Source organism: Lipophrys pholis (assembly GCF_963383615.2).
Source record: "Lipophrys pholis genome assembly, chromosome: 1".
NCBI lineage: Eukaryota > Metazoa > Chordata > Actinopteri > Blenniiformes > Blenniidae > Lipophrys > Lipophrys pholis.
Window position 1 is genome coordinate 36551441 of NC_137635.1, and position 19800 is coordinate 36571240.

At 44.1% G+C, this 19800-nt stretch overlaps 1 protein-coding gene across 1 annotated transcript in view; it reads right to left on the reverse strand.

The window, feature by feature from the left end:
• Nucleotides 1–19800, reverse strand: part of zswim5 (zinc finger, SWIM-type containing 5) — a 57639-nt gene that overhangs the window by 8635 nt on the left and 29204 nt on the right. The window contains exons 2-7 of the mRNA XM_080461904.1: nt 5473–5660; nt 4063–4231; nt 2626–2774; nt 1917–2067; nt 340–516; nt 35–211 (exon numbers count right to left, since the gene is read on the reverse strand). Of these exons, the coding sequence (XP_080318030.1) occupies nt 35–211; nt 340–516; nt 1917–2067; nt 2626–2774; nt 4063–4231; nt 5473–5660 (1011 nt within the window). The remainder of the gene's footprint in view (nt 1–34; nt 212–339; nt 517–1916; nt 2068–2625; nt 2775–4062; nt 4232–5472; nt 5661–19800) is intronic.

The following is a 19800-nucleotide window of genomic DNA, read 5'->3' on the forward strand; positions in this document are numbered from 1 at the left end:
ACATTTATCCTTGGAATAAGTAATGGATTAGTACCTAGCCAAAGCGGCAGGCCCTGAGGGTTGAACAGCAGGCTCTCTCCCTCTCGCTGGTAGGACGGAGACATGTAGAAGTCACTGCTGATGATCCTCTGGAGATGGCTGTCCTGCCAGTGGAGGTCACAGGCCTCGACGGCCCGACTGAACACCGTCCTCCTCGGCCTCGACAGAGAGTCTAACCAGAGACAGATTAAATGATTATCGCTGTGTATTTTTCACCAATTCTACAATGTCAGATGAATAACGTCAGGCTGATGTTCTGATTAAACTCTATACGTATTTGTGTGTGTTCTTGGCGCTGACCCTGTGCAAGGTTGCTCTGCGGCAGAGCGTTGGTGATGTTTGGAAGCTCGCTGCCGTAGTTGCCGTCCTCCAGCGGGCAGACGTCCATGTCTCCCCACTTCTTCAGCTGCTTCAGCCAGCCGCTCTTCTCCTCACTCTTACAGTGAGGGTTCAACACCACGCACACCCACAGCGCACCTGGAGAGAGGACGGAGGTCAGACGTCCGCATGCAAACTTAACACTGGTTACTGTCTCAGAGCATTGGCGAGTCTTAAAACACAACAAGATGGTTTTTTTTACATTTTGAAGCTCAAACTGAAGACAAACTGATAAGGATTATGAATTATCCAATAAATGATTATGACACTGACTCTTAACAAATACAAGTGCTTGGTGCAGCTTTTAAAATGTGACCAAGGCTGGACATATTGAATGTATGACTTTTTATTGCCTGAAAAAAACCCCAAAACTATTAATTTCCAAAACTGCACAGAAAACGAAGTGACTTGTCATGAGAACGGAACGAAAACATGAATATTCTGCTGAACCCTTTGACAGGGAGTCATTGTAACTTTTACTGCTGACTGGGATAGTTTTCACAGCAGATGCTATTTTTTTTTCTCCAACTGACATTTGATATTCGGTCCCTCACACCTCACCCCAAGGCTTAACAGGAAGTGCCACCAATATATTATTCAAGAGAATTAAAGGTTTTGCGAGATTATACATCATTTCCGACACCATTCCTGTGATAGTGTATTACTCAACAGGTGACATGTGTCTCAAGTATTTTGGATTTGTCAAAGAGAGATGTCAAAACATGAACTTGGATGGCTCGTCCCATCGGGCCTCTTGACTGTCTTCTCTACGAAGCGTCACTATACGAATGTCATACTCACTCTTCTGCAAACGTAAACCTCCAATGATCTCTGCTGTTAAGACGTCTGTGTCTCCGACAAAGAAATGATCAAGCAAACAGCCCCTCAACGTCTGGCTGTTATTTCTGTCTGGGTCTGTGTCATGATCTCCCTTGCTCACCCGGGAAGTGTTCTTATTGACCTCCTAAATGCTGGGATTGATTGCAGAGAAGCTGAGCAGCTGTATTGATCTGCAGTCTTTATCATTCAGTCTGAGTGGGGAACGAGCCGAGAGGCCCAGGCAGGAGGATCAGTGGCCGCTGACTGGATAACCTGATAGTTTATACCGTTTAACGCTGATGCTGACCCATTGAGCCGATTGTTGAAGCAGCACAGAGTGACGTGTCAAGTCTTTGAAAAAAAAAAAAAAAAAAAAAATATATATATATATATATATATATAAAAAAAAAAACATCTCTGCGTTGTGCCGGTTCAGCACATTTATAATGACCTTCTACAGTTCCAAGGCGAATGTGGAACATGTAGATATAAGGTCAACAGGTCAGCTCCCATGGCGATTAAACACCTTCACCCTCACCCCACATTCCTCCAAGAGAAACACTTTACTGACTGGACTGTTTGAGACAAGGTGACAAAATATTTGTCGGCGCACTTCCGTGGGCCGTTCTGCCTGATCTCGACAATGTGGAAAACTCAAATATTTCTCCGACTGTCCTTACCCAGCTCGTCCCAGAGCTGCCGACACTTGTCCGTCATGCCCGTGCCTTGCTGTCTCCATAGCGACAAGCGAGGATCAGCCATAAATTGTTCCGTAATGAGCGTCAGCATTCGCGCACCGTTGGAGTCTCGCATCCGCAGCATCTCCCGCACCTGAACCAAAGTACAATCTTAGTCAGTAATCCAAGACAAGTTTTGACCTGCTTTCATGTGGAGCTTTCATAGCTGACAGATCACACAGGAAAGAAGCTCAAATATAGATGGAACGTATCTGAATATAATGTAAAAGAGAGAGAGAGGGAACACGTTATGTCGTGGACATACAGTTCAAACATGATGTATAATGTTGCGTGAAGCCCACTTGAAGCTGAGTGCATTTAAACAACTTGTGAGAGCTTCTTCTCATCAGACCACGTTAAGTGGGTTTGTTCCACTCAGAAAGAGCACTAACCAAGAGCACAGAGACCGACTGTAAAGACGTGCAAAACTATATTTAAACATACTCGAGACCTGTTATTGCCTGGAGTCAAACTCAAGGTCAAGACATTGAATATATGCTCAGACAGAATTCTGCGACGTGCATGGGGATTCTTGAGAAAAGGTGTCGCTGGTAATTTCACTTTCTCATAGATTGTCACGAAATCTTCCAAGAAGGCAAATGATGTAATGAATCTCAAAGAAAAGAAGAGGTAACAACGTGGTGACGTCAACCTTTGCAAACATGGAGTTGAGCTGCTTCCCAGAGCCGTAGTATCCTCCCTGGGACAGAAACTGTTTGACTTGCTCCCTGACTTGATCCTCGTCCAGATGCCAGCAGTTGTCATCGTCAATGCTGGCGCCTGCTGTCGGGTCTGGAGCACCTGAGAAAACACAGATACACACACGCACGCATAAGAAGTGACAGGCATTGCGGACACAAACACCCAGAGTTGCCTTTAAATATAGTTTAGTTTGCATCAACGTTGCTACATAAAGAGAGAAGTGTGTCTATTCACACGCCACCAACAAGAAAATGGTGGCCGTGGGAAACACAGTTCACATGAGACTTGCATGATTCTGACTGTTCTTTTTAAGTCCCCTTGTTTAACATTTAACTTCAAGGGCACCTACAGGACACCTAACAAATGCTCACACACGGAGCGAATATGCAAGCAACTTTATTTTTTCTACGGGCTGGCTCCCGAGTGTGTGCGCATCTCCTGAATGCCATGGGGAAATGTAGATATGCTCCAAAGGGGGAAGCCGCTTTGATCTCGCAGGAAGCAAGCGGAGGAAAGCCCAGAAATGTATTTCTAACGGGCAGGGACGACGCTGCAGCGCACAGCAACATTCCTCCTTCAAAGACCACCGCGCTCCTGGATCGACTGAACTTCAACCCCCATGATCCCCCTTGTCAAACACGGACAGGAAGCGCAGTGCGGGGCTTCCTGGACAGGAGAACTGGAGAATGTCAACACTTAGTGAGGGGGGATGAAATGGAGAAAAAACATAAAGAGCTTTGTCTGGTGAAAGGATGTGTCTAGTTTGTCGTTTCCCTGAAGCAGGGCCGTTGTGGCTCCCCTCTTCTTTTACACCCCAGTACTTTCATCTCGCAGCTCCTTCCCTGCTTCCTCCGTCCCATTTCCCCGAGTGCCATTTCTCATATGGCTCTTCCTCTCAATGTCCTTTTCCTCTCCACACTTCTCTCGCCTTGCCTTCTCCCACATTCATTTCATCATTCAACTCCTCGTTCTGGGCTTTCTTCAACCTACCCCCGCCAGTGAGAGAAGAGTGCGACTGGAGAGTCGGTGCTGGGAAATCAAACGGGCTCATTTGAAGCCCTGCTTGCAGCTTTGGTGGAGTAATCAGGAGCTCTGACGTATGACAAGCCTGTAGGCTCGCATGCATCCCGTTTTAAGTCTGGAGGCTTTTAAGTCTGGCCTGTTGCTGTGAAGATATCACTGCAGCGGGATGGACAGCACCTCCACAGACTGAGAACTTTTCAAGAAGAAAGAAAAGTGCCACACTTTCCATTTGACTGTCGAGCGTTCATGGCATTAAAAAATCTGCTGTAAACAGATTGGCGAGATAAGAAACACTACAAAGTTGTTTCCGAAACTGCGTGAGACGAGTCAATCAGGATGTGAGGTAAACAGACTGTGCTCTCACCATGGACCTGATTGATCTCGGAGTTGGAGGAGAGGATCTCATCGGCCAGCTTCTGGGCGGTGGGAAGCACCTCGGTGTGGTGGGCTGTGATCAAATACTGGACCAGCTTCTGCAGCTGATCTCTGTTCATCTGGAACAATGTCTCTGAGATGGGCAACCGTAGCTTCACCTGCAACAGACATGCACATACGAGTTAGTGCACGATATCTCAACTATTTACATTTGGTAATTGGACGTTGGTCAAGCGGCTAAGAGTGCAGAAAGAAAGATATCGCTTATTTATCTCTGCCTGTACAAGCTATTTCCTAGTGACACTACATATGTTCTTAAACAGTTGTAACACTTACATTGAAATAAGTATTATATTTCTCACTTATTATGACATATATGACATGTTGCGTTGAGGTTTTGGGGAAATACATATAGAACCTATATAGATCCTATCATTAAACTCCAGAAAAGAATTATTAGAATAATAAATAAAGCTTTCTATCAAGAAAACACTAATGAACTATTCATAGAATCTTGAACCTTAAAATTCATAGATATTGTATATTTAAAAACATTAGAAAAACTATTTCGAGTGAAGAATAAAAGCCTTCCCACAGCTATTAAATATATATATTTTTTAAATTAAGAGAAAACAATTATAATTGAAGAGGATTGTGTGTATTTGAAAGAGGTAGTGAGAACCAATGTTAAATATAGATGTGTTTCCTTTCTGGGAGTCATTTTATGGAATGGACTTAGTGACGACTTAAAATTGTGTAAATCTCTGTTGTTCTTCAAAAAAGCATTGAAAAGTAAAATAATTAATTGTTCCAATGAAAAGGGATTTCTGTTACTTTTGTTTTTTTTCTCTCTTCTGTATTACTTCTGTTATGTTCAGTTTTTTTTGATCTTGTATCACTGGTGGGCTTGTACCTAGACCCATTTCGGCTGCAGAACAAAAACTAAAAACGTGTGTATGAACTTAAAAGCACTATGAACTGAATCCACAAAAATTCAACTTTCACACTGAAACTCTAACTGTAACCTAAATAAACCATTCATTCATTCATTCATTCATTCATTCATAAGTTGAAATATTTATGTTAAACATGTACACACCAACAACAACATTCAACACATGTAATCTTAGCAGTCTGAAAAGCTATACTTGATGTGTAAAGATTGTTTTGTCTGTTATGATTGTTTCTTTTACTAGTTGTTATCATGGTTTACGTATATTCTACGTCAGAAACTGGGTCTTGGGTGACAAAGAAAGTCTTTTTGTATATTTTTTTTCCAGAAATTTACAGGTGCTGATTTACAACTCAAACGGTCTCAACTCATGCCGACTTTACTATCTGCCTGTTTTGTTCATTTTGGAAGGAACGGGGTTGTCCAGCAAACTGTGTTGTTTATTACCTGTTCAGGCTTGCGAATGCGATAAAGCGAGAGCGCCACCACGTGCGCGCAGTAGAAGATGTCTCGGTTCCCGCAGCCACAGGTGACGGAGGTGATCTTGCAGCGGTCGAAGCTGATAGCCACCTTGTGTGTGACCTCTGGCTCTGACGACGTGGCAGGTTCGGTTACTGTGCCACTGAGGTGAAATCCTGGAAAGACACAAGGAGGAAAGACATATTTTCAGTCTTTTATTTGGACCGTGATGAAATCCAATCTGGAGGGGGGCTTCGTGAAGAGGATTTGTTCAGATTTTAACAATTTTTTTTTCCCTCCCCCATTGTTTAAACTTCAACATTTAGCTTCTTTCCAGTCGGATGCTTAGGAATGAGGAAGCGCAAGAGGAAGAGAAGGGAGCTGGAGCATCTGTGGTAATCTGAGCTTCTACAAACATACAGAGTGAACCTTCAGCACAAAACACACACATCTTAATGAGACTTCTCCAACAGGGCCCGGTGCCATCTGATACTCTCTTTGACTCTCTCGTCATGTCTCTATGAATCTGTGTGTGTGCAGTGAAGAAAAAGGGTAACTGGAGTGGGATCATTTCCTGCCCCCACACACACATACACACTGCCTCCAGGTAAGGATAGCTGGCTATATAAATAAACTTTAGCTCTGCATAGTTAATCTTCAGAACCCTCACACACCAGGGTGACCATTTACCACTGGCCTCTTTTGGGCTATTGTTGTGCTGTAGGCAACATGTCCGGTACTTTTTGTGGTACATCAGGCGTAGATTGCTCAAGCTGGTCCTAACGTGGCAGCCATTTGGCCAATTTCCGACACACTATGAAGGCTAGATGGATTCTGAGCACAGACTACTGAGTTGTTATTCCTTCCTAAGCTTTGGCACCAGCAGACCAACAGCTGTAACATTTGTGGTATTCAGTTAAAACTTTTAGAAAAGGTTACTACTGAATACATTAGCCTCTATTGGCATAACTATGCAAAGCTGAGCCAATCTGAGACCCACATTAAAGAAAAACAACAACAAAACACCCATAATTTTAACAGGCAACTTCCTATAAAAACTTAAATCATCTTTAATGTTAGATATTTTGGAAATTCCACATAGAGAAGTTCCTAAAAAGAGTGTTTTCGACAGCCAACATCCAGTGAATGATGATACAAAATGGAGAACCGCAAGGTTCTTTCCTGGGACACTTTTCTGTTTATTTAAAATGCTTGTACATGCTATTGGTTTGTAAAGTCAGAAACCAAGAATTGACAGTTCTGAAATATGGCCTTCAAATTTCACATTTGAGCAACAAATCCCAACTGGGCCAAGTAACTTACTTTAATGTATGAATGTGACCTGAATAAATCATGTACTTACTACTTACTTAAACCAAACAAAAACAATTTAAATGAAGCATTTCTTTCTAATGCCTTTAAGAGTAGAGTCCCTCTACATTCTTTCCAGTAAAAATAATGACGTAAGAGAGAAAGAAGACACAAGGTAAAATTGGAGCAAAACAAAATTGCTGAGGTAAAGAACGGCAACTGGGGAAACAGAGGATAAAAGAGACAAGATAGGAGAAGAAATGTGAGAGGAGAGAGGAGAATAGACAAGGGAGAGTGTATCTGGTCTGTCATGTCGTCTCACTGTGACAGGTCAATTATTTATGAGGTGAGGAGTGTGTCTGTGTGCGTGTGTGTGTGTGTGTGTGTGTGTGTGTGTACACAGTAGATTAATGTATCTCACCAAACCATAGCAACCCCTGTGCCGAGTTCACAGCTAGAAGATGGCAGACAGACACATAAAGAGAGGACGAGCAAGCTCACTGGAAAGCAATGATATGGCTATTTTAGGCCTGGACAGGAAAAAAGCACGCACACACACACATTTCACAGAGACAAAGAAAGATAAAGAGCTAGAGAGTGAAGAAGGAGGAACGAACACACACACACACACACACACACACACACACACACACACACACACACACACACACACACACACACACACACACACACACACACACACACACACACACACACACACACACACACACACACACACACACACACACACACACACACACACACACACACACACACACACACACACACACACACACACACACACACACACACACACGATTGCTGCTGAGCATGCGAATAGTCCCACCAGCTGACCAAAGTACATACTGAACCAAAACAAGATTTGTCAGCGCGCCACAACACACCAACATACAAGCTAATCGCCTTGTACGACGGTCAACATCTGAACTATGAAAAAAAACACGCACACACACCCACACACGCGTGCACGCACACAAACACAGACTTCTTTTTTTTTTTTTTTTATCACTTCCAAGTTCCAGCAACTATGCAAAGCCAAGGAATTTCTGGATTGTATTTAATTCTCTCAACAGGACATAGCTCCCCCTTGGAATCTGCAACGATAAGTTCAGGTGACTCGGCTGCAGGCAAATGAAAGAAAAAAAGAACTCAGTGACCTCGCACATCGACATATCTACATACAGAGTGACCCTGCAGCTATCGCAATCACCAATTGATCTACTGGGTGAAATTGTGACGGACTATCTCAGCCGACTGCATGCCAACCAACAGATCTATGGAGGGGCATACCCACACATCAACCACAAAACTAATACCGTCAACTGACCGAGGATCTGACTGATAATTGAAAGCACAGGACTGGACAAGACAAACTGTCCACTGCGCCAAACATGGCATCTGACTATGACAGGAAGGATGAGCGAGATACTGTGACAGAACAGACTGCAAAAAGGGGGAAGAGGGAGAGGCTAATGCATCTGCTGGTGATAGACATAAAGAGTCGTCCAAATTGTTGAAATCTCTCCCTCCCACTGGGTCCGCCTGCCCGACCAATCTATGTGTCTTGCAGCGCAGTAATATTGTAAATGTCAGAAACGGCTTTTCGTTTCTCCCCTCCCGTCTCCATAATGGATATACCTGTAAAGCCAATTTGCACAAACCACAGCTTAGCGTGAGGGAGTCCAAATTTGATCTTCCTGTACTGAAATCATCACAGCGGAGAGCCAAAGATCAGGCAAAAATCAGGGGAGTGCATTTCTTAAAAGCATCGGGGGAACATTTGAGAGCTATCTTGCCTCTGAGCTGTCTAAATAATGTCTTGTCAGTCATCACTCATTGCTGCACTTGTCTCGAAAAAAAAGAAGCCAGCCTCCCGTTTTAGGATGAGGGTAGAAATTTGATGGCAGATGATATTAAGTCTTTCCCACAGCTGGGAGTGCTGCAATCTCTCTTTCTCTTTTGGCTTTGTACTTATCCCCTCCCCTTCTCTCCCCGCCAGTGTCTGTTAAGTTAAAGCCCATTGTTGCTCGGGCCACAGGGATGAATGTGATGGTGACACTGCTGCTCTTTTCACTTTCAATCAAGTCGAAAACGGCTCAGACACCGCGCACAGTCCGTCTGTCTGGCACACCCCTCCCCTCTATCGTTTGCCAGTTTTCTACATAAGATCCGTAGCATTGTTGGGTTTCATTATCCGGTTAACTTTGGGTTCCATTCAACAGTGCAGTCGTTCGCCACACAACGTGGCCGTCCCCCGCGGATCACTTGATGTGAGCCTTGATGTTTGGATCACCAAACTGTGGCATCTTTAGTTAGGAGCTGGTTATGTAAACGGTGTTGGGAGATCAATACCACTATCATCTCTATCATTTGGGAGTAACTTGCCATGGACACTGAGAAAAGGTAAAGGAAGCTACCAGGCCAATTTCACTCAGGTACCCTCTTGATGTTTATAGTCTTTGGTCCAAATTAACCAGCAACGTTGCAGAACATTCATAGCAAAGCTGTTTATATTTGGATATCACAGTGGACAAAAAAAGGCAGTTATACAATGACATACAAGGCCATCCTGGGCCTACCTAAAAACAGCAAAAAAAAGTTGATTTTCTTTCCCACTTAGTCCGTAGGAGGTTTTGGTGACCGTATTAAAAAAGTGTACATACCAGATGACAAAAAACAAGATGGGCACAAGTCGGCCACACGTCCAACACTGTGCATTTCTCCCACTAACAATTAAATATTTTCGAGGGAAATCACAGCAAAACCACTTCTATCTTTTATCAAACGCTACTTGGTGTGTAACCAACCACTCTTTTTCACCACTCTCACTTACAGAGTGCTTCTGTGTTATGCGTGTGTCAAGGCTGAGGGAGACAGTGTGTCTTCAGCAGATGGGCATGCAATGACACTTGATAAAAAAAGACGCCGACAGTCTGCGAGAACACACAGACACACAGCGAACAAAACAACCTTTTCAGAGCCTGTCTGCTTTTGTTTCCTAATGCCACCGCAAGTGCAAAGACGAAACGGCGCAAACTAGCCGGTGATAGTCACGGTAGATGTGGCTGATCGCTCCCTCTCTTTCATGCACACGCACACTGCATCCCAGCAATGGCTCTGGTTCAGTGGAAAGCAGATGAATTTCCAACAAAGGTGAATCGGGAGTGTGATGTGTGGTGAACTGGGAGAGTTGCCAAGTACGACGATTCGGCGTAATCTTTGGGGAATATCACACCGTCTTGTGCGTAAGTGTTCACTGTACATATGTCTTTTTTTTCCCTTGTGATGTAGTTTGAGACTCTCGCCGACATGTTTTATCCCCAAAAAACGGTTTTATTTGTGGTTAATGCCACTACAATTGTGCAGACGACGCCATCATAGACATTTATATAGCGCTGCATGCATTCATACCGCAAATATAATCCTCATTCGGATCCTGTTCAGGGAAACGGGAAACACAATGAAGACCAGTGGCTTCCCCACCTATCTTGTTAAAAAATGGGAATTGCAGATTTGCTTTTAATCTGGATTATTTTCATTTCAATCAAAGTGTATTATAGTGGATGTATGTGATATGGGTGTATTTTTAGATATGCCACTGGGTGGAATCCTGCTGCACACGTCTATCAATGTGTGTGAGAAAACCACAAAAACCATGAAGGTTGAAGAGACCACCATTGTAAATCGTTCCATTGTAATTAGAGACACCCCCCCCCCCCCCCGCCGCTGCCCTTGTGCCATGTATGTATACGCACACATACACGCTTGCACCCGCCTCCCTCCGTTTTACACCATCTGTCACTCGATGGCGACCCCGCCCACACAGAATCCTGCCAGCCAATCAGAAGGGTGAGCGCACCCCACGCTCATAGGCCATTAACCCCTAATCAGCTGGGGAGATGGAGCTGGGCAGTGAGCCAAAGCCTGCATGTACACTCACACACAAATGCAGCGTAGGCCTATTCATCCAAAGCGTCACCACAGGCAGACAGACTAACCCTGCTCAGCCCTCCCAATGGACTTTAAAGTTGTGGAGGAGACCGTCTTTGATTTCATTCATCTCCTTTCCCCAAAGCGTTGTGCCTACACTTAACGCACTTTGCCCCCCCCCCCCCAAAAAACACTCTTTCATTTGAACGCCCACACAAAATCGCTGCATCAACACTTTGTTAGGTTGTTATCGAAATGTGCCAAAAAATGGTGCGTCTTGGTTTGATATTAATCTGCAATAATTTGCTTTCCTTGTTATTTTGATGATAAACCAGCGACTGAAGTCAAAATGCCATCAAATATCATAAAAGTGCAAAAATGTTAAGCTGTGACATCTGTGAAAACTCTTTATGAAGCGCAGCATAAGACTGAACTCGATGAACTTGATGACCCCCTTCAGGCACAAGAGGAATATCTGCATACATTACGTTTCCTCACTGAACTATTCAAGTTGCCCCTTCACTTTAGCATTATTGCCATCCATCTCCACCCTCAGTGTGTGTGTGTGTGTGCGTGCGTGCGTGCGTGCGTGCGTGCGTGCGTGCGTGCGTGCGTGCGTGCGTGTGTGTGTGTGTGTGTGTGTGTCCACGACCTCACATCAAGAATTGCAGATCTGACTTCATATGATAATACACACATAAATCCTGAAGCGAGAAGAGAGCCGCATCCTTTGGAAATTAAACCTTCAACATAAATCCAGCGTGTAGCATTAAATCACAGTACGGTCAGTGGTCGTTTTGAGTCTGAATGGAGTGAATGGGACTCAACAAAGAAAGACTAACATGGACATTGTGGGGACGCTCTGCGAAGAGTAGCTTTTCACGGACACTAATTTGTATAACAATTGGCAATACATAAAAATGAAACCCTTTCTGGTAAGTTGCAATTTTTCCAAAGACTGTGGCTGTTTAAGTCACATGAATGTTTTTTTTTTTTAATTTGATAAACTCAAATTGTTGATTAATTACGACTAACATACAGATCGACACTCCTAAATCCAGTAAATTAAAAAAGTCAAAGTATTCATCAGTAATTCAAAGGTATAACTGAGGCCACAAAAGGACAAAGTAAACCCTGCTGTTCAGAATAAAGTGGAAATGTTGAAAACAAGTAAAGCTGAAATACTGGGAGTAAAGCATTAATGAGCAATAAGTAGTCAACTTGTCACTAGTCAACAAAATTCTTCCTTGTGTGTGACCTGAATGCGTCGCTGTACTGAGAAGGCCTTTCCGATAGGTTGTAACTTTTTGGAAAATCTTTGTAGTTTTCTCGCCGATAATCAAACACACTCGCACATTATCACAATAGAAAAAAAAAGAATTAGGAGTTCTACATGTTCTGCTTCCAGTGACAAACTTGTCTCTGCTGTGGGAAACGCTTCCTTCTTCAGCCTCTGATGACACGGTGCCATTTGTAACTTTTATCAAAACACTGCATCTCAGCAAAAACATGCCCAGTAGAAAGGAAAAAAAAAAATCTTTCTGCCCCGTCTTCCCTCTCAAATCTCACTTCCCCTTTTCTAAAAGTAGCTGAGGATTCATCCACCTCCAGCAGCCAACACATCCCTCGCAGCCTGTGGCCCTTCCCATCTCCCATCTGTTCTGACAGCTCCAAGGTTACCCCCCCCCCCCCCCCCCCCCCCCCCCCCCACACACACACACACTTGGCTCTGCATTCAATCAGCCATCTATCTCTCCACAGCAGACGTTCGTATGCACGCTTACACACACAGTACACCAAAACTTCTCCTCCCTACTGCCTATCCTTCTATCCATCTATCCATCTTCCACCCATCCATCTTTTCATCCCTCTCTCCTACTGTGTTTTGCTGATGCGATAACAGCTGATTGATTCATTTGTGATTTCCCAGCAGCCCTGTCTCAAGCACACGCGCAAAAATGGGGGTGGGGGGGGTCCCTCCTAACCACCGGGACTCATTTGTCATGATTACATTGAATTGATTCCCTGATTTGCTCCATTCTCTTGCAGTGGGGGAAGAAAAAAATGGGTGAGTTATGGGAGGGGGGGGGGAAGAAAAAAAAAAGGAGAGAGGTGGGAGAGAAAGGTTTAATCAAGTTCTTTTCAGCTGATGTGTCACTGTGAAAACAACAAAATGGGGGGGGGGGGGGGGGGGGGGGGGGGGGACTGGAAATCAGCTGACATGTCAGCCCAAAGTCCCCAAAACTGATTGAGTAAAGGCCAGGGAAAAAAAAACAAACCTGAGAAAAAGAAATGAGGCAATTCAGCGGAGAGAGAACGTGAAACCATGATATTAGATTATTCTGAAAGGGCAATAGCATTCAGCAAAATAACTTGTCATGAGGTGATGAAGACGGACGAAGACAATTCAAATTCATAAGGATGGACCACCTGAGACGGTACATGGACGGATTGAAGGACGGATGGAAGGATGGAGGGCAGGCAGGCAGGCAGGCAGGCATCCTTTGCTTGACGTGCCAGCAATCCAATAAAGGACTTCATTTTATTTATTTTTTTTCTAATCTGAAAGCAAGGTGAAGTGGTCTAATTCAAGACTTGCATACATTTTGATGTTAATGGAGAGTCACTTGGTTGATTCATACCATTGTGAATGTGAGCAACACTAGAATGAAGGTTATTTGGAGAAGAGAAAAGCGATAAATGCGGCTTTCAGCTCTGCAGCAGAATACAGGACCAGAAACCTGGGAGCGCCGAGAGCAGAAACGCTCCAGCACAAACACAAGAAATACATTGTGCCGAATACAAAGCTAGGGCTGGGGTGAAGCAAAGTTAAAAGGCCTTGATACATGCGTGTCATACACAGAAACTGTTCTTTCTTCAGTGCGTTGAGCCCTGTTCACTCAAGGCTAAATTAGAGATAAGAGATGTGTGGGGTTTTTTTTTTTTGTTCCTCCCCATTGTTTGCAGGTGTTTTCAGAGTAGAGGCATTATTGTGCCACAGCCTTGTCTGGAGATATTGACAAAGAGGCAAACAAAAGCAATTTATCAAGCCGTAAACACTCAAAAGAAAGGCTTGCGTCACTCCCCTACAGGTGAGAAAGTCTACATTCATTCTCCAGCAGAAAACTTGGACTTCCAGTTTTGACTCTTCTTTTGTGTTGTGTGGATTGAGGCGAGCGGTGCAGTAGTGAATTCACAAAGGAAGCTGCAAACACGCTGCGGGGGAATGCCGCTCCTTTAAGTGAAAACCTGGTATGCAATGCATCGGAGGCGCGAGGATGCAAAGAAACCTCAAGTGAAACAACACGCGCGTATTGAGGACTTTTTCTTTTTTGTTGTTGTTGCTTTACGTTGCGCAAATGTTCCTCGTCTCACTGGGCGACACCTCATAGAAAACAACACCACTCATCTTAATTCCCACAGAAAGCGAATGCCCTGAAGTGTCAGCACCCAATCAGAGCTGCATATGCAAATGAGATACTTAATGGGAACCAGAGTGGAAGTATGCCTGAAGGCTACAAGAACCAGTGAAACAGCTTGCTGCTCTGCATCCATTGTGGTTTTATCTTTACTCGTCAGTGTCACAATATATACAATCTATATCACGCCGTTGTTCTGTTACCAGGCAACTATTCAAAGTGCTGGAAATGCTGGCAGCGATCTACAACATTAAGCTGTTCAAAACCTCATTATACCGCAAACATTAGCGGCTACACTAGCATTGTGCCAACTGTAAGGTATATTCACCTCATTAGTAAACTGATCACAGCGTGGGCGCCCTGTCATCACAGGGAAAAGCCGTAGGAAGGTGTGTCCAATTAATTCTTATGTCAATAACTAATAGCGGATGGCTAACAGCTAGCCTCTTGGAGGTATGCAAATGTTTTACTTCACTGTTTTTCACACATATTGGTAATGCCACTTTGAGTCATTTATCAATAAAAGACTTGATCCAGAGGAGAAGTTCTTTGAAGGGACCGGATGAGGTGGTTTTGGGTGTGTTCTGTTGGGAAAACCAACGACAATACCCAAAGTGACAAATTGCCGCTTTAGCTGATAGAGTAAGCACCCAGAGATTCTTCGGCACAAGTAGGCGAACATTTCAGCAAATTGCAAAACTTGAGCATTTGTTTAGACTAAGTGGTTTACGAGATGGATGGATTAGCAGATTTTTACCACTACTATGACTTGCTGTCATTTTTATTTGCGGCAAAAAACAACCAAAAGTTGTGGACAAGTATGCACAATAGGCTGAACACGGCTCCTAAATGTCAGACCGTTGCGAACCATTTCTTCTCGCTTCAGAAGACAAAACCACAAGATGATAAGGACATGCAGCAGTCAACAAGACACGCCAACATTTAAGTTGATAAACTGAGCAGACAGCTGGAAAAGGTCACTGCACTGGAGTTGTCCTCCAATTACCAATACATCATCCTACCAAAGACATTTCCCCACACAGTCGCAGCGAACGTAACCGCCCATTCACATGGCGAAACACGCCATAAGATATATACAAAATAAAGCTACCCAACACCAAATGGTTCACCTCACAGAATAAATATATCCTGGTCGATATATATTTGTGTTAATTCAAGAAAATGTGTCTGTCCCTATGCATGTGTGTAAGCTCTGCATGCAACGTTCAATGCTGTTATAGGCGCGCATATGCACATTTACACAAAGTTCCTGCTTGTGTTTACGTATGCCAAGCCTGTTGTCTCCCGTCTCTCCCTCTGTTGCTCTTTTGTCTCGTCTCTCTCTGTCTCCTTCGCACTTTGCCCTTTTCCTAAACCAGCCGTGGCCTTAGCCATGGTTTTTGTTTAATATGGCGGCATGCAGAGCAAAGGCACAACCATCTGCCATATGCATGCAGCCGCTGTCTTAGGAACAACAAGGGCTGGCATCACAATGCCTCTTTAGTCAGTGTGTGTGTGTGTGTGTGTGTGTGTGTGTGTGTGTGTGTGTGTGTGTGTGTGTGTGTGTGTGTGTGTGTGTGTGTGTGTGTGTGTGTGTGTTTGTTCTTCAAGCGCAGTCTGCAGGGCAAGATAAGTATGCATTTAAGAGGCTTATATTTCATTTCAGGAACTGAAGGAGACAAAATGGCTCCATTCTGAGTTGGCGGACACAACACAAGGAATGGCGAGGTAGCAACAAAAAAACAGAAAAGAAAGAAAAAGCTCACTGTGAGGCTGTTTGTGTACACACGCAGCGGAAGGAGGCACAAAGCCGAGCATTTGTAGTTTGTGCACAAACACAATTGAGCACAAAGCCGAACATTTCAAATACAAATCCAGCTTTATTAATCAGCTTTTTTTTTTGTTGTTTGTTTTATTTTCTGTGCCGCTAAATAAAAGCCATTATTTGATGAAGGCTTGCCAGATCACTGTATGAACCACTGAACAAAAGTAACTTTTAGAAGATCTGAAAACTGACCCCGGCTTGTCAAGCACATGACACACTCTCAAGGAGCCGCTCGAGCAAAAGCATGTGGCACAGGCACACAGAATTAGTCAAAAGAAAATACAGACAGTGAGAATAATCAAACAACTTTCTGAAGTTTTGCAGTGACTTAAGTGGTTTGAGTACAGTGTGTTCGCAGTATTTCTGGGCAGAAGGCTGGTGTATTGGAATAATGTGAGGAAAGAACAAAGGTGCAAAAACACTTTCCTGATCTTCATTCAAACACAAACCCCTAAAGTTAGTTTTAGACATTAAGATTGACTGAATGCAAGTCAGTGTTTGGATTCTTCGAAAGCCCCAGGATATGAAAGAAAGCTGTCGGTTCACTGGTTAATCTGGTTGCCCACTTACTATAATAACAGCCAGTCCCACTGAGGTTCAAACCAAACAAAAGACAATTCAGACGTGAACGGCTGGCACTGCAGGTCTCTGTGAACCGATGAAAAAAATACTGATTGCAGTGTTTATGTGGCGTTTTAATGAATTTTACTTTCTGCAGTTCTTTCTTAGGAAGGCTTGATCTGATCCAAAGGTCATGACATTTGTGGTTTTGTCGGACTGTCTGCGTGTCTGAGTTTAGAAACCTTTCCACCCCCTGATTAGCCTCCACCCCTACAGAGCTGATCACTGCTTGCCTTGCACAATCATGCATGAAACATGAATAATGAAATATAATGAAAACAGCTTGCAAGCCAATATACGAGCTGATGACTCACACATGCCCCTTCTTTCAATCTCTCACACGGGTACACAATGGCTCTGCAAGGGTGAAACTCTCATTTATCCATTAGCCCAAAAGCAATCACAGATTTGCACAGACACATTCACAGAGGGGTGGGGGACTTCTGGTTGACTTCATCAAGCTCTCATCAAGCCAAGCTACCATATGGGGATGGGGCCCAAAACAGAGGGGGGCTGGATAGTGTGTGTGCATATGTGAGTATTACAGGGACCACCCCCCCCATCCCCAAATGCAATAGCAACACAAAGGAAGCATGCATCACCAAATCAGCTTTGTCGTGCATGCATTATGACGCTACCGCTGCCCCATTCAGGACACCCCCAATATACACACAAACACCCCGAAGGTGTGTTGAGCCACGACAGCTGAAGCAAGGCATGGAAGAAGCCCAGACCCCCTGATTACTACTACCTCCGCCTCCTCATTCAAGCAGCAGCACACAAACCCAATCGTTATTTTAGTTTGTAATTTTTAGTCTTCCTAAAGCGTCTGACCCTCAACATGTTGACTGGTATGCCAACATCTCCATTGAGAATCCCCACTCTCTGCCTACCTGCACACACACACACACACACACACACACACACACACACACACACACACACACACACACACACACACACACACACACACACACACACACACACACACACACACACACACACACACACACACACACACACACACACACACACACACACACACACACACACACACACACACACACACACACACGTATACACATGGAGGCCAGATCGCTGACGTAGGAAGACAGTCGCATACATTGAATTCTAATCTGGGCGTGACCTGCTTTTTCTTGGCTTCTTTCCCCTACTGGCTGCCCACAGAGTCAGTCTTTCACAGACCCCATCGTCTTAAGCTCCGCCCACCCTAACACCCCCTCCAAGGCCCACGGTGGAGGCCTCGAGGCTGGGGCCTCGCCTGCTTTTGTTATCCCACAATGGGTGCGAGGAAGCTGGCAGGCAGCAGCCAGGAGGCCTTGTGGAGAAAGCCGCGGGAGAGAGAGAGAGAGCGAGCGAAGAGAAACTACTGAAAGGAGGAGGACAAGCAAAGAAGGGTTTTCTTCGACACACAAGCGGAAATGCATGATGAAGATAATTCCTGAAATGATCGCGAGATGAAAAGAGAAGAGAAAGGGTGGAAGTGAAGCACCGTAAACAGAATTCCCCATATCAGGGAGAACATAGGATAGAGGGAGTAGCTAAGCTTAACTAACTGAAAAGAGTTGTGTGGATGATGCAAGCACTATAACAAAGCCAGTGCAGCTTTATACAGGACACAGGCTGCTACTCCATTGAAACTACAATCTAAAGCTGGGATCAAGCCTAACAAAGTAAGCTTTATTCTCCAGTGAAGGTTCATTTAATAATTTCAAATAGAGGCATCTGTCACTGTGGCCGTGGACATCAGAGTTTTACAGTGAGGACATGCACAGACCAACGTGAGCGCGTCAAAGAAATTCTGTCCTCCATTTCAACATGAACACAACCTGTGAGAAAGCAGCCATTGACAACGCAGCTACACCTCTACCTGGCCAAACTGTACTTCTCGTGTGTGTCCCTCAGTCACCATGATTACATAAGCGAACGTCGAGGAATTTGAACGCGGCATGTATGAACCGTCTTGTGGGCTTTGAGAAGCACCTCACTGCTTCAACAAACTATCCCCAACAAATAATCAACCCCTTAATAATCGAGAGGTAACAGTATAAAAACTGCTTAATGCATAAAAGAAACAGTTCTCATTCAAGCACACATGCTCAAATCATTTAACGAACCTTTGATTTAATATGTTCTGCTTAATAAAAAAAAGAAAGAGTATTTTACGCAATGTAAATATTTATCGCTCCCCAGTCGTCACCAGCAGTAGCACATCCACTGCTGTTTATATTTGTTCCCTATTAAATTCGGCACATAAAAATAAAAACGACAGTGACAAGAAGTTCAACTGATTAATGTCATGACTGAGGAATGGGTTTTTGCACGAGTGTCGAGTTCAACGTAGCAATTAGCATTAAAGTAAGAAATTACAGCCCTCAACACGACCATACTGTTTATATAGAGTTCATAATCACATGGTGGATTTTTTTTTTTTCAGTGCCGTGTTCTCTGAATAATAATGTAAGCCTCATCTGCTACATGCGCACTTTTGCCAGCAAACTTTTGTTTACACCACACAGACTGGAACTAAGTTCAACTGCACAGCCTGAGTGATAATGTAACTCCTGCATGAACCGAAAGACCCATGATAACAAGTTAACTAAAGCCACTGTTGGGGTTTTTACTGCAGTCTATCAAGCCAAAACCCACTGACCTGCAGGGTGATACGCCGCTAACAAGACCTTGTTTACCACAGGCAATAATGTGCAGACTAAAAGTTAACTCTACCATGCAACCACACCAGTGCAGCTTGAAACCATCTTATTGTCAAACTACAGCTCGTGTCCAATTGGAGACAAATACAAGAAATCAACTAGTATCTCACTGACGCACGCTGGTGGCCATTCAATAACGTCCGCTGTCATGTACATAGCCATACAAAGGCACGCGCGCACACATCGACAAGTTGTGGGAGCAATCATCTGATAATGTCAACTGGCACACGCACACGCGCACACACACACACACACACACAGAACAAAAGAGAGGAGGCTGGTAAACAATGCTTCACAATGCTCTGTGGCACAGACTTCACAAAAGAAAAAGGTTTCCAATCGCTAGACATTCATTCTCACACACACACATACACACACACACACAGCAAGGGTGAGCGAGAGGGAGAGAGACCTTTATGACATGAGCGAGGGGACACACAATGCCAGTCAAACT